Here is a 13,982-nt window from a genome sequence, read left to right on the forward strand (position 1 = left end):
ATAATATGGACTAATTAAAAATTATCATGTGATTATTAACTTACACTTAATGGTTAGATACCTACATTTTTAAAACTATAACTTGAGTATTATTACCATTGAAAATAAAATTTAAATATTTATTTGCAATAAAAAATATGCAGTGAAATCCAATTCTAATTGCATCAATAATTGTATGTAATGGTGTTAAATTTATGTTGTGGTTTAACATTTCGCATCATTTGTTTTTTGCTTAACTCGTTTTTGAATTATTACTACTCAACGATCTTGTCTTCTGATTCTTTTTACACTTTCAAAAATTTTACTCAAGTTGGTAACACTATCAAAGTGTCTCCTCTTATTTTAAGGTAATATAATTATATCATTTCGTTCTAACTGTCGTTTTACTTGCATTTAACTCTCTAAGTTTAAATTTGTTATCATATCAGTAGTTTGTAAGATTTTACCGTCAAAATTTAAGCTTAAATGGTTAAATGCAAGTCGAGTAATAATTAAGAGGATTTAGCCGTAAAAAACTCTAATTATATTTTGCCCTAAAATATTAAAAAACTGTCAAAAGGTACCACTAATATTCAATAACAATGTTCAAAACATTACAAGTATTACACAGTATTACGAGTTTTAAATAAATAAACACAATTTGATAATGACAATAATTTAGGTAATTTTTAACCATACGAAAATTTCAAAAATACAATTTAAAATTAATAATAATTCTTTGGATAAACTATATTTATTGATTGATTTGTTTTTTTTTTCTAAAATCACAATAAAAGTCCACAATAACATATTGCTTGTACGTTGAAAAAAATGTCATAATAACACTTAATAATTAATGTGTTTATTACTTGGAAGCATAGAATTTTATTTTGAAGATTTTTGTGGTTGTTATTGTATTGATTTAGGTTTCTTGATACATACGTCTGTTCTTTCTTTTTTGGATTAAATTCTTGAATTTAACGTTCATGATCTTAAAGTTGTTGTTGTGTTGACTATGCATTTGGATTATTATACATGTATATTTAGAAATAAATTAGATGTGTTGTTGTAATAAAATAATATAAGATTAAGATTAATGAATGTTGTGTTATTGTAGTTGTAATAGAAGTATGTATAATATATAATCACTCTTATTTGTTATTATATATTATCCAATCTTTTCTTTTAGAATTTAAAATTGGTTTAAACAATAGTCACATTATACCTACCACTAATTTAAAATATATATATATATATAAAAGCATATTTTGTTTGATAAGTAATAATGATCAAATTTTTGGGGATAGATAGGTATAGGAAGTGGGGTGTATTTGTATTGCAAAACCCATTTTAATACTATTCTACTTCCTTGTGTATTTCTTTTTTATTTATTTTCTTATTGGTATGTTGTTATTTTGAATGAATTGTGAATTTAAGATTGTTAAAATATTATTTTTTCAATAAAATGATATCTTTCATTAATTCAGTTAATAAATTAATAGCTAAAAAATACGACTTAGAGAGAAATAAGAATTATGTTCCAATTAATGGACAACTTTGTTTGTAAATCATTCAACAAGACTTTATAAAATATTACAAAAATTATTCAATAGACTTTTACAGTCATGAACTAACAAATCAAATTCTGAAAGCACATGTAATTACTCCAAATAGTTTAGACACATATTAAACTGTTCGTTTGATGGTTTGATGGTTTTTTGCAAGCAAATTGATAGTTGGGGGAGTTTTGCCGCAAATTACTCTTAAATTTTTTATTTTATTTTGTAAAATATGGCCACGTAGGATAATTTTTTAGTGACCTGTCATTGCCACGTGGGAAAAATTAGGACTTAACGAGACTGGATAGACGGCACCTTAAAAATGTAAACGAAACAGTACTTTGGAGAGTTTTCCCACCAAAATATGAGGTTGGATGGTTTTTTGCAAGTAAATTGATAGTTGAGGGGGTTTTACCGCAAATTACTCTAATAATAATTTATGTGTATATATAATATATATATATCATATCATTAATATTAATAGGAAAATTTGAATTTCTATGCATGCATTAGGGGATAATTTTTTCTTAAACTTAAAATAGGGGGTATTAGTAAAATAAGATAACATTTACTTAATTCCCACAATACCACCCATTTGAAACCTGCTGCCCTCTCTCTCTTTCGCCTCTCTTTCTCTCTTTCTCTCTTTCTCTCTCGCTCGGTGCCGCACCCACACACGCAGACCACCCACGACCGACCGACCTACGTGACCCATGGCCGACCGTCCGGACCACCCAAAATGTCTAAGATGATTTTTTTTTTTCAATTTTTTCCTTTAATTTTTGGTGCTTAAATTCATGAAATAGAATAATATGTTGTAATTTTGTGCGAAATCTGTTAGTTAAGGTTATATTTAGGAAGATTAGGAAGAGATTTGTCGAAAATGGAATTTTTTTAATCGGGCCTGATGCCCGTCCGATGGTCAGGTCCGATGGGGGCATGGCTGGAGGTTGAAGATGACAACCCGATGGGCCCGATGGCCCGATATAGGAGGGTCCGATTCTTTGGGCCCGATGGGTCCGATGCCTTGGGCCCGATGTAGGGGTGTTCATTGGATCACATCCAATGGATTTGGACCCATCTAATCCAATCCAATTATTTATTGGATATTGGATTTTTTCATCCGATCCAATCCAATTGAATTGAGTCATCCGATCCGATCCGATCCAATGGATGTATTGGATTGGATCGGTTCCATCCATTGGATGCTTTAACTGGTTTTTTATTAGATTGGATTGGATCCATCCAATGGATCCCATGGATGAATCCAATCCATTTTAACCAAAGTTTCTTATAAAAAAAATACAACCATTAACCAAAGTTTCTTAAAAAGAAAAGGACAATCATAGCTACCAAATTAACACAAAAAGACACCATTTAATTCATAGATAAAATAAATAATATTTTAAAAACTAAATTGCAAAAAAAAGGACCTAACAACATAAAGCAAAGCTAAAAAAATCACAACTAAGGTAACCAATAACATTGACAATGAATAAGCTTACTCAACACTGTCGGTCGCCATCCATACTGGATAATTGCGACCCACATCCTTTAGCCACAAAAAAAAAAGACATCAATCAACAAAGGCTCTTAGAATATGGCGCTCTTGGGGTTTTCGATACAACTATTAATTTCATTTTTGGCATATTTAATTGAAAAAAATATTTTATTAATTATTGTATATTTCGGTTAGTATGTTTTAATATGGTTACCTTATTTTGTGTATTCAATCTTGGAAGGAAAGTTGTCTAGCTTTCCTATTTATGGAAATTGTGGTAAAAATGGTAAGTTTGGTTACACAATTAATTTCTTATCTAACCAGCTGTATTTTCTGATCTTGTTTGACTTTCCCATTTTCTTAGATCAGATTTCTTGAAGAGAAAATCGGAGCTGAACTTTCCTTTTCTATAAAAGGAAAGTTGTACTTACTGCCCACGATTCTATAGGTACGAAAACGGAAATTCCTGGACTGAATTGAAGAATTATTTTAGGGAAGTTTTTAGTGGGCTGAGGTCTTGTTCAGACCGAATGTAAGCTGTCAATAAGATGTATATTCATTATAAATACATCTTATAGCAGCTAGGTTTATGATCTCTTTCATTCACTTTCATATCTTAAGGAAAGAGTGTCTTTGTTTAGTACCTCTCTTGTATCTTTGAATTTCATTCATATCTTTAGAAAAGAGAGTCTTTGTTATGTAGAGAAGAGCTGTTCTACTCTTACTCTGTTTATTTGTAGTTGTATTGTCTTGAGTCTGTATTCAAGTCTACATCGAAGAAGAACATCAGTGCAACCTTCGGGAGAAGGTATTTACAAGCTTTCGGGAGATTGCTTTTGAAGTCTTGCATCGGGAGGATACAAGCACACCTTCGGGAGAAGGTATTACAAGCTTTCAGGAGATTGCTTTTGAAGTTTTACATCGGGATGATACAAGCACACAACCTTCGTGAGATGGTTGTATAGGCTTTCGGGAGATAGCCTTTAAGTCTTGAATCGGGAGGATTCAAGCACTCTTCAAGGTGATCGAAGGGAGTTTGAGCTCTTGGAGTTTTATCAAGATTCGGTTAGTAGGTGGAATGAATCAAGCTTGCGGCATACAATAAGAGGGAGTCTATTTATGCATAATTTAATTACTTTGTATTTTTGATACCGATCTAATGAATCTTATCTCTGGGCGTGACCCCGTGGACTAGTAACAATCTGAAAGGATTTTTGAAACCACGTACAAAAATCTTGTGTGTTTTTACTTTTTTGCACTGTTTATTTTTCTGGGTTTCTTTGGAGTTACAGAGTTGTATTCTGTAACTACGGAAAAACTGTTTTCAGTACCAGTTTCATTATTCCGCATTTTATTAATCACTTAATTAAATAATTAAACTGAGAATATTAAAATACAAAATTTCACAATCAAATAGAAAACCTCAACAATTTAAGATTTCCCTATCGAGCCAAGTCATTTCGGGGCAAGCATTCAAACTCTAGGGTAGTCTAGAACTCGAAGCACCAAACCCATGCTAGAACTTGTCGTCACACGAAACCATGACATCTCTAAGAACAATTAATTGCCATGACACATTTGTATCCAACAAAATATTACAATTGGAGATTAGGCACCAACATAGAAGCAAAAGTACACACTTCACTAACGTGCAAACTTGACATCATTTTCTAAGATTTGTTTAGGATTGTTAGCTATACCTTTGTATGTACAATTTTTAATTTCTCATTCTATATTTTTATTTTTCCTTTCTTACAAATTATTGGTTAAGCAAAAAAAAAGAGAGAATATATCACTAGTTCTAGACAACACTTCCAAAAAAAAAAAAAAAACCAATTATTAATCCATTGAAACTAGTTAGAATTATTTTCACAAACAAGGGGCTCAAATAATCATAGTTGGAATCTTTTATTGTCTCACCTAATGATGAATATTTATACACCCAATAATTCATCTAAAAAATAATATATATTATATATAATTAAATTTAAAAAATATATATATATTTTTTTTTATTTTTACATTTTAATACAAATTTTTTTCGCATTTAACAACCAAGATACGACTTAAATCATAACCAAAATTTATATAGTAATCCACATAGAAACTACTAAAGCAACCACAACAACAACTCAAATCATATATTATAAAAAAAAATAAAAAATAATAAATAAGATAATTTTCCAAAAAAAAAAAATCAATATTAATAGAATGTGCAAGCCAATCATAGTGAAAGGGACCATAAAAACTCCAAACTTTTTTTTTGTATTTTATTAAATAAGATATTATATTGCGCACGTGATTTATTCAAGTTCACTGTGGTTTCGACACGTGGCATATACAAATACGAAGCCTGAAAATCACTCACAGGCTTTCGGACCCCAAATTCAGTTTTCACTCCGACTAACTAACAATGATGAAACCCGATCCCCATTTTTTCTCTCTTCCATTTCTAATCCTCTGCGGTCGACTCTAACTACAATCTTTACAAACCCTCCAATCACATTCCGCCACGTCATCAATGCTCTGTTCGGTGCCGGCCGCCGGTAAATCCGGCTCGAACTGGCTCGACCGGCTCCGGTCCATCAAGGGTTTACCTACCGCCGAAGATTTCGACCTCGATCACTTCCTCACACAAAACCCTAACTCGTCTTCTTCTTTTTCTTCTTCTTCTTCTTCTTCCGAGTTAGCTCAGCTCAACTCAGCGACGACAACGACGAAGACTCAGAGAGCTGCTAATCGGAATCGGAAATGGGTCGGCGCAATGAACAATGTTTTATCGGAACTCTTCTTTATGGATGGGTCTGACGAAAGTTCTAAACTTTCCGGGAAAAAATTTCCCAGGAAACAAACAAACCCCAGAATCTTCTCTACATCAATGGGTAATACAACCACGACCGTCGTTAACAGTAACTCCAGTGGCGTTGTGGCGATAACGGCGTCGTTTAATTCGGATAGTAATAGTCTGATTCGGAGGAGAAAAGGGAATGTTCGTGTTAAGAGATTTAAAGCTGTTGATGATAAAGAAGAAGAAGAAGAATTGGGTTTAGAAGAAGAAGAAGAAGAGGAATTAGAGAATGAGGAGAAGAAATTTAAGGGTTATTCAAGGAGTGAAGTGACTGTAATTGATACTAGTTTTGGGTGTTGGAAATCAGAGAAGATGGTTTTCAGAAGAAAGAATGTGTGGAAAGTTATGGAGAAGAAATGTAAGTTGAGTAGTTTTGTTAGGAAGAAAAGGAAAGTAGAAAATGATGATGTTGATGATGGTGATGATGATGATGATGATGGTGATGGTGATGGTGAGGGTGATGATGATTTGTCTTGGGGAGCTGTTGTTTTGGAGAAGAAGAAAGTTAAAGCTTTGAATTCTCATCATGCTATTAATGGTGGTAATCAATCTATAAAGCCTTCATCAGATGAAGTAAGTAAAGTAAGCCTATTATATGTTTTTTTTTTTCATGGTTTAATTTAATCTTCTTGGAATGGTATTGATAAACATATGTTAGTAATGGTATGGATTTTTGGATACATTTCAGAATGGCTTATGTAGGATTTGGTTTGTTTTATTACTTCAATAGATATGATTTGGTGTAAGATTTATCATCCATGTGCTTCCATATGAAGTGTGAGAGTTTAAAATTTGGGTGTTTAGTTAGAGTTCTTTATTGTCTTTTACAATGGTCATTTGCCTAATGTAGTAGCTGGATGGTTTTTACACACACACACAACATAAATATAGAATCTACTTAAGATTTATCATCTATGCTGTAACTTGTTTTATAATGATAAATAAATACAATTCTATATTGAACTCAGTGATGGTTTAACTGTAAATTTGAAAAATTCTGTTGCTATAAATGGCAATGAAGAGATTGCAAAATGTAAAAGTTTCTGAGGAGAGATACTGCAATTGCATGACCTTACATCTTACTAGTTGTTTTTTAACTTTTATAATGTGCCTAGCACTCTCACATTGATTTTACTTTAATGATAGTTATAGAAAATCGGTTACCATTTATAGGGCGTCACCTCATAAGGGTGCTAAGCACCATGTTGCCTAACAGCAATGCTCAGTAGATTTTGATTTAAGCTTTTCAAATTGTTTCAACTACTTTGACAAAATGCTCTAACCATCATAGATTTTTCTTATACAAATCTTGGAATGATATGTAGATTTACAGAGGTAGCTCTGTCATCATCTGGCTTTGAAAATAAGCTTGTAAGAACATAAAATATATTTTTTTTTCTGGTTTGCCTTGTGAAGGGTCAGAACTTTAGAAAAAAATCCCGCGAAGAAATTTACAAAGCAACGACGAAGAACCTGAATACTACGAGGAAAGAAATCAGTAGTACCGAATCACCAGATAATCTTAGCCAAGATTTCAGAAAAAGGCAAGTGTAGTACTAACACTTACACAACCATTTCAAAGTTCAAATCTTTATCTTCCAACATTGTCTAAACTAAACTAAATTGGTACCGGGTGGTGTGTCTTGCACCGCAACAGGTCTCGGCTATCCAGTTCACCTAGAAAAATGAAGAAGGGAGGCTCATCATCTGTTGTCCTTATAAAAGGCATTTCAACAGGCAAGAAGAAAAATGGAGTAATGGTTCCTCCAAATTGGCATAAGAGCACTCAAAAACTACATATGCCCAACAACAACTCCCCTAGGAAGTGAGTTTGATTGGGATTGGGATTGGGATTGGTATTTTTTATTCATAAAAAAGAAAAGAACAGAAGTTGAGAATTGGTCTTTGTGCTGCTGATGATTTGCACTGGCCCATTGAACATGTTGTTGTGATTATTAGTAAAATATATATATAGATATATCTATATATGTATAATTTTTTGTTCTGTCTCATTGGCAAAAACATTGTTTTCTGTTATTCTTTTGACATATTTCTTGTAAATGTGTTGATTGATACAATTACTGTACAAATTTTTGCTTGGAGGCCTGATCTTGCTGACCCCACAATAGCAAATTTGACTGTTTATTATTGGCACTCTTGGACAATGAACAGTTCATTTCCAGTTTGAAATAGTTTTTTAAACTTTCTACCATTAATATTTTCAGGACTCGTCTTCAATTTTAAGAATCAAAGAGATATTAATGCATAGGTAATTGTATTAAGTTTTTATGGACAAAAAAAATAAAGTACCACCAAAATATGAACTATTTAGTTTTTATTTTACACTTCTATGGATTTTTATTTTACTGTATTAATGATATATGATGATAACTGGTCTCTGTAGCATTAAGTTTTCAAAATAACCCGACACTATTAACCAATTATTGTAAAAATTAGTGTAGTAGTAGTAATCAGTTATCACTTAATTTCTAATTTTATTTTTTATATACATAAAATTGTTTAAAAAAAAAAAGAATTATAAAAACTGCACAGAGTAAAATCCAATATTTTTAGTTAAAAAAAAGGGTTAACTTCCAAAAGAAAATAAATAATAAAATAAAAATACAGTTGTACGAAATTTTAAATGTTTTTATAATTTTTGATAATTTATTTACATAAAATATAATTTTTTGATGTATTTTTTATGTTGTACTATTATTATGTTATTATATGGTTGATTTTTTGTTATTTGTTATTATTTTATATGTTGTTTTGTTATTGTTTTGATGTTATTTTCTTATTATTTTTACCAAGTTCTTTTTTGTATTTTTATATAATAAAAAAATATATAAAAAACCGTTGGGCCAAATCCAATATCTGAAAGAGGCCCATTTTACTAGCTGGACTGAAGAGTTGTGTTAAAAAGCCCATTATTATCAATTCTCGCCTACTTCACTAGACTAGACTTAGACTCTATCATCTAAATTCTGAACCAAAATCGTTACTTCAAGAGGTTTCGAAGTTGAAAACACCCGCGCCTTGAATGTGGTCTACAGTTTAACTAAGCAGACACAAAAATGGTGGCTTTACTTGCTTTGTCCAAACATCCATTTCCTTCTTTCTATCCATTTGGTTCTCTTTTTCTAGACCCATTAAAACCTTCATCATTACCTTGTCGTTTCTCATTATCTTCATACACTATTTCCCATAATGAAGAGTGTTGTTTTTCCATCAGTAAACCCCCAAAATTTCAACTGAAACCGCCATTAACACAAGTGTGTTTTCCACCCACTAAATGGGAACTTGTCCAATGCAGTTGTGTTGTATCAACTCCGAGCATTCACACTGATATGAGTGAGTAGCTCTAACAATCATTTTCACAAACACTTGGCAGTCTTTTAATGAAAAATAAAAACTCAATCTTTAAACTCATATTGGTTTGTCATTGGTTTTGTTTTACTTCAGGAATGTTGTTTTCATTCTTTCGGGAAGTGGGTCTTAACGAGGATGAAACTGAAGTACTTTTGCTCAAGAATTCAGCTCTAGCATTGACATCTATGGATTCCATCCAAGCAAGGGTATTTAGTTTAAAATCAGTTGGAATTGATGGGTTTTCACTCTGCTCCTTAATCACTAAAAGACCAACTTTATTAACATCTGAAGAAGTTGGTAAGTTCTTAAGTTTTGTTCTCAATGATTTGGAAGGAAAGATTGAGACTTCACAGTTAGAGATTCTTTTTGCAACTACATCCCCATTGTACTTGATGGGTTTTGATCAAAAGGTTAATCTTCTACTTCAAAGAGGAGTTCCAAGAGAAAACCTTTATAATGTTCTCAACAATTTGAGTTTATCTAAGGCATTATGTGTTAGGCCAATTGAAGATATTGATAAAACTATTGCTTACTTAAGCCATTATGGTGGCATAGATTTGATTGTAAAACGTCCAAAGATTTTGAATTATGATCTTGAGAGGCAGCTTATACCAAGAATTGAGTTTCTTAGGGAGCTAGCTGGAGGAGATGAGGATGGTGTAGGGACAGTTTTGAGTAGGCTTCCCGCGATTTTGAGTTACAGCGCGAAACATATGGAAGATCATGTTGTGTTTTTCAGGTCTTTTGCTGGTTTAACTGATGAGGAAATATTCAAGATTGTTGTTGTTTATCCTAATGTGTTTAGTGCAAGTAGGGAGAGGAAATTGCAGCCTAGAATAGAGCTTCTCAAACAATGTGGGCTGAATTCGAGGGAGATTTTTAGATTCTTGCTTAAAGCTCCTACATTTATTAGCCTTTCATATGAGAAGAACATTGCTTTTAAACTAGTTTTGCTAGTAAAGATTGGATATAGACATAGAACAAAAGATCTGACAATCGTAATGGGGTCTATAACTAGAACAAGTTGCTTGAATATGCAAAAAGTAGTTGGGCTATTCTTGAACTATGGATTTAGTTATGAAGACATCTTTGCTATGAGCAAGAAGCAACCTCAGATACTGCAATATAGCTATGATTCTTTGGAGAAGAAGATGGAGTACTTAATAGAGGAGATGGGCCGAGATATCGAAGAGTTGTTGGCTTTCCCTGCATTCCTTGGTTACAAATTTGATGATAGAATTAAGGCCAGATATGAATTGAAAAGGAAGACTATGGGCGACCGAATGTCGCTTAACAAGCTTTTAACTGTTACCAGTGAGAGATTTTCTCAAAAAAGAAGAGAAAAACCGGTTCTTGTGAATGAAGAAGAGTGAATTGAATGTTAAGACAACAGTAAGTTTTCTTTTCACTAAAGTTTAATTCAATTATCAATAGACTCAGTCAATCAATTGAAAATATGTATAATTTGGTGAGATAACAACTATGTAGAATGTATATTTTTGTTTTTTAATTGCCTCACCCTACATAATTTTAATTTTAAGAACATAAAACTATAACAATTACTATATAAGTATTCAAGAGAGACTCAAACATCAATATTGTGGGAACAAATCACAGGCTGATCTGTTGAGTATCTCTTTTGGGTTCAACTTGGTAGAATATTAAAGGTGTGTTTGAAAATTACTACGTGCAATTACTAGGATGGTATTAATATAAGGTGTGTTTGGATGTGAAATGATCATTGTATGAATTCCTAATGCCTTGTTCGATAAAATAGTTAGTAATTACATATAAAAATAATATATTTTAGTAGTTCATATTTGAAATAGAAGTTTTTAGTAGTTACAAAGTATAATGGCGGGCTATAAGAATTAAAGATTGTAGTTGGAATCCTTTGGAAATCATCAGAAGAGGAAAGAATGTTGCTGTTTTATGTTCCAAGCTTATAAGTTTGGTCCATACAAAATTTTCCTTTTTAACACATTAGGTCAGTAATAAGCCAAGTGTGTCAAAAATGGTAAAGAAGCACATGCTATTGTGCTAATCTCAGCACTTTGTGAAGCATGACAAGGGACATTGTGTCTTACAAAGTCTCATTTGTGAAGGTGGGGAAGGTTCTTTAACATTGGATCTACCCATAAGATGTCTAATAAGGATAGTTTTTTGGTTTTGGACAAACATAAAACCAGTTGAAATGCTTTGCTGACTGTCTAAAACCATCATTACATTACAGCTAATAATGCAAATTTACTCAGATTAACACAACAAAGTGGAGGGTTAATGGTGGAGCCAATACTTAAAATCTGCTCAGCCATACACTCTTTATTTATGACCCTTTGTTTGTACAACCCCCCTTGGTTACCCCAAATGCTAGAAAGTGCCATACATATAAAACATATCTAGGATTAAAGATCCGGCAAAAGTCTCAAATGACTTTATTTATGTACAACTAAATCAAAGCATAACAACATGTCATATCACACAAAGGAGGGAATGTTTCATAGCTTCAGTAATGCCTATTTGGCTCTATAAATCAGCTAATGATTTATGTCTTAAAAAGGATTTTTTTTTCCCTATGAACTATGATCCTACTACATTTTTGCCTCTTGAATTTATTTATTTATATATTAAGAATTGTTTACGTGGCCATGAGTTACAGTCATAGTTGTAACACAAGTGTCTATTTAACAACTTTAACCTACTTAAAATCTAATTTATCAGCATTAAACGTATAAATATTATCTCTCTTATGTTTGATAGGAATAAGAGAAAGTAGGATGGATGCAGAAGTTAGAGAGGATGGAGAGTAAGAGGTATGGAGATGATTGTTGATCTCTATTGTGTTGTTTGATATTAGCCTCTGAGGTGGGAAAGGTGGAAAAAAAATTAATTAGTAAAATTATAAAATTCTCCTTTTTAACATAAATATTTATTACTTTTAATGGATAATTATTATATTTTACAAATTTTATTTTGTCTTTTTTACAATTCTCCTAAATTTGGAGGTAATAATTTTTTAAGATTTGATCTCTCATGTCCCTCTTGCTAAACAAGAGATTGAATATTCTTCCATCACTCTCCTTCCACTTCTCTCTATCCACCCATCTCTCCCCCCTTTTTATCAAACATAGTGTAAGAATGCATATACATATTCACATAATTTATCATTAAATTGTTATTTATATATTTTTTTATTATTGTCGAACACTTCAACTAAATCAGATTTATATCACGTTAGTGCTAAATCAACAAATTATTTGAAAAAAATAGTTATTAGTTAACATGTAACTAGAGAGAGAATATTTGCAATAATTTTTATAGTTCATTTTGCAACAAAAAAAAGTTAAGAGTAAAATTCTATAAAAGTTAATTAGGATTTTTATTCCTTATACCAAATCATGCCCCCTGAACTTTTTTGGACGTTAAAAATTCCCCTTGAACTATTGAGATTATTGGATTTTAGGACTTTTGTTTAATTTCATTTAATTTTACTATTTCAGTAATTGTTTATGTACTAAACTATGCTCCTTAAAATTTGATATCTACTAAATCATGCCCTCGAACTTTGACATATACTAAATCATGCCCCCTGAACTTTCATCAATGTTAGACTTTTTTTACTAAAATTAAACAAAGTCCTTAAATCCAACAATCTCAATAGTTCACGGAGCATTTTTTAACGACCTTAAAAATTTAGGGGGCATAATTTGGTACATGTCAAAGTTTAAGGGGTAAAAATCCTAATTAGTCTTCTATAAAAGTCATAATTCGAGGAGGACAAATTCTATTTATTACTTTGTTTAAAGGGCAAAAAAAAAAAAAGTACTGCCGATTTTCATTATTCATGATGATCCTGCTTCTCTTAGTGGCTAATTATGGGGTTCATAGCTAATCCACCAGGGGATTATTGGTTTGTTCTTTCCTAATTATTTTTTGTCTCACTTCTTTCTTCAGACAAGAAAGAAAAATAAAAGTAATGACAGTGGATAAAACTATCAAGTGCTTCCACTATAAAAAGACAAAGCTAGAAACCGATTTGTCTAAAGCTGTTGGTAATATTATCTAAAGTTGATTAGTATAGTAATCATGGTGTTAATTGAGAAGAAAAAAATTGAGCAACAAACTAAATTTTATGGGGTTTTCTTTGTCTCCAATAAGAATCTAGTATAAGTTCTTCTACCAAAGAATACCACTACAAATACAATGGTCTTCATTATGTTAATTATTGATTTATTTGCCCTCTTATTTAATTTTTGTTACAAAACCTATATAAATAAATAAGCACCAAAAAGTTTCTTTAAAAGGATCTAGGCATATCATAACATGCATAGGCCTTTTGTCATTTTTTGTATTCAGCTATTGGAAACATCATATATATTAATAATAAGCATATATATATATATATATATATGTATGTATAGGTATATACAAACAATTAATGAAAGATCTTTATATCTTAATCCACTTATGCTAAGTATTTTAATTAATTTTTGTTACACTTTTTATCAAAATTATTGAGAAGATTCTATGAGACTAATTGAATAAGCAAGAGACTTTATTAATACATTTCCTCCTTATGAATAAAAGTCATATATGAACACAAAACAGCTTGAGCATTTCAAAAGGTCTTACTTAAAAAAAAATCATATATTTCTTAGTGGAGTAGCCTCCAAAAACACCTACACTAGTTAATTATTATAAAAACCTTGTAAAGAAAGCACTC

The 13,982-nt window shown here is 31.4% G+C and overlaps 2 protein-coding genes across 4 annotated transcripts; both read left to right on the forward strand.

The window, feature by feature from the left end:
• Nucleotides 1–5,258: 5,258 nt before the first annotated feature.
• LOC133037717 (uncharacterized) lies at nt 5,259–8,035 on the forward strand. 2 transcript variants are annotated; one of them, XM_061115123.1, is made up of 3 exons: nt 5,259–6,469; nt 7,304–7,431; nt 7,545–8,035. In XM_061115123.1, exons 1-3 carry the CDS (start codon nt 5,561–5,563, stop codon nt 7,714–7,716), a joined length of 1,209 nt encoding a protein of 402 aa, XP_060971106.1. In that variant the 5' UTR covers nt 5,259–5,560; the 3' UTR covers nt 7,717–8,035. The 2 variants fall into 2 exon arrangements, with proteins under 2 accessions (XP_060971106.1, XP_060971108.1); XM_061115125.1 differs by having other exon boundaries at nt 5,259–6,460.
• A 644-nt stretch (nt 8,036–8,679) lies between these two features.
• On the forward strand, nt 8,680–12,380 carry LOC133037719 (transcription termination factor MTERF8, chloroplastic-like). Of its 2 annotated transcripts, XM_061115129.1 has the most exons (3): nt 8,680–9,241; nt 9,353–10,651; nt 12,020–12,380. In XM_061115129.1, exons 1-2 carry the CDS (start codon nt 8,965–8,967, stop codon nt 10,630–10,632), a joined length of 1,557 nt encoding a protein of 518 aa, XP_060971112.1. In that variant the 5' UTR covers nt 8,680–8,964; the 3' UTR covers nt 10,633–10,651; nt 12,020–12,380. The 2 variants fall into 2 exon arrangements, with proteins under 2 accessions (XP_060971112.1, XP_060971111.1); XM_061115128.1 differs by lacking the exon at nt 12,020–12,380 and having other exon boundaries at nt 9,353–10,809.
• Nucleotides 12,381–13,982: the final 1,602 nt, after the last annotated feature.

The sequence above is a fragment of the Cannabis sativa genome, chromosome 5 (genome assembly GCF_029168945.1).
Source record: "Cannabis sativa cultivar Pink pepper isolate KNU-18-1 chromosome 5, ASM2916894v1, whole genome shotgun sequence".
Classification (NCBI taxonomy): Eukaryota; Viridiplantae; Streptophyta; class Magnoliopsida; order Rosales; family Cannabaceae; genus Cannabis; species Cannabis sativa.

What these genes read in the sequence shown, in the direction of transcription:
- LOC133037717 (XM_061115123.1), top strand. Translation starts at nt 5,561, where the DNA reads ATGCTCTGTTCGGTGCCGGCCGCCGGTAAATCCGGCTCGAACTGGCTC. An exon ending in CATCAGATGAAGTAAGTAAA is followed by an intron (nt 6,470 to 7,303) that starts GTAAGCCTATTA and finishes TGCCTTGTGAAG; the next exon opens with GGTCAGAACTTTAGAAAAAA. An exon ending in AGCCAAGATTTCAGAAAAAG is followed by an intron (nt 7,432 to 7,544) that starts GCAAGTGTAGTA and finishes GCACCGCAACAG; the next exon opens with GTCTCGGCTATCCAGTTCAC.
- LOC133037719 (XM_061115129.1), top strand. Translation starts at nt 8,965, where the DNA reads ATGGTGGCTTTACTTGCTTTGTCCAAACATCCATTTCCTTCTTTCTAT. An exon ending in GAGCATTCACACTGATATGA is followed by an intron (nt 9,242 to 9,352) that starts GTGAGTAGCTCT and finishes GTTTTACTTCAG; the next exon opens with GAATGTTGTTTTCATTCTTT.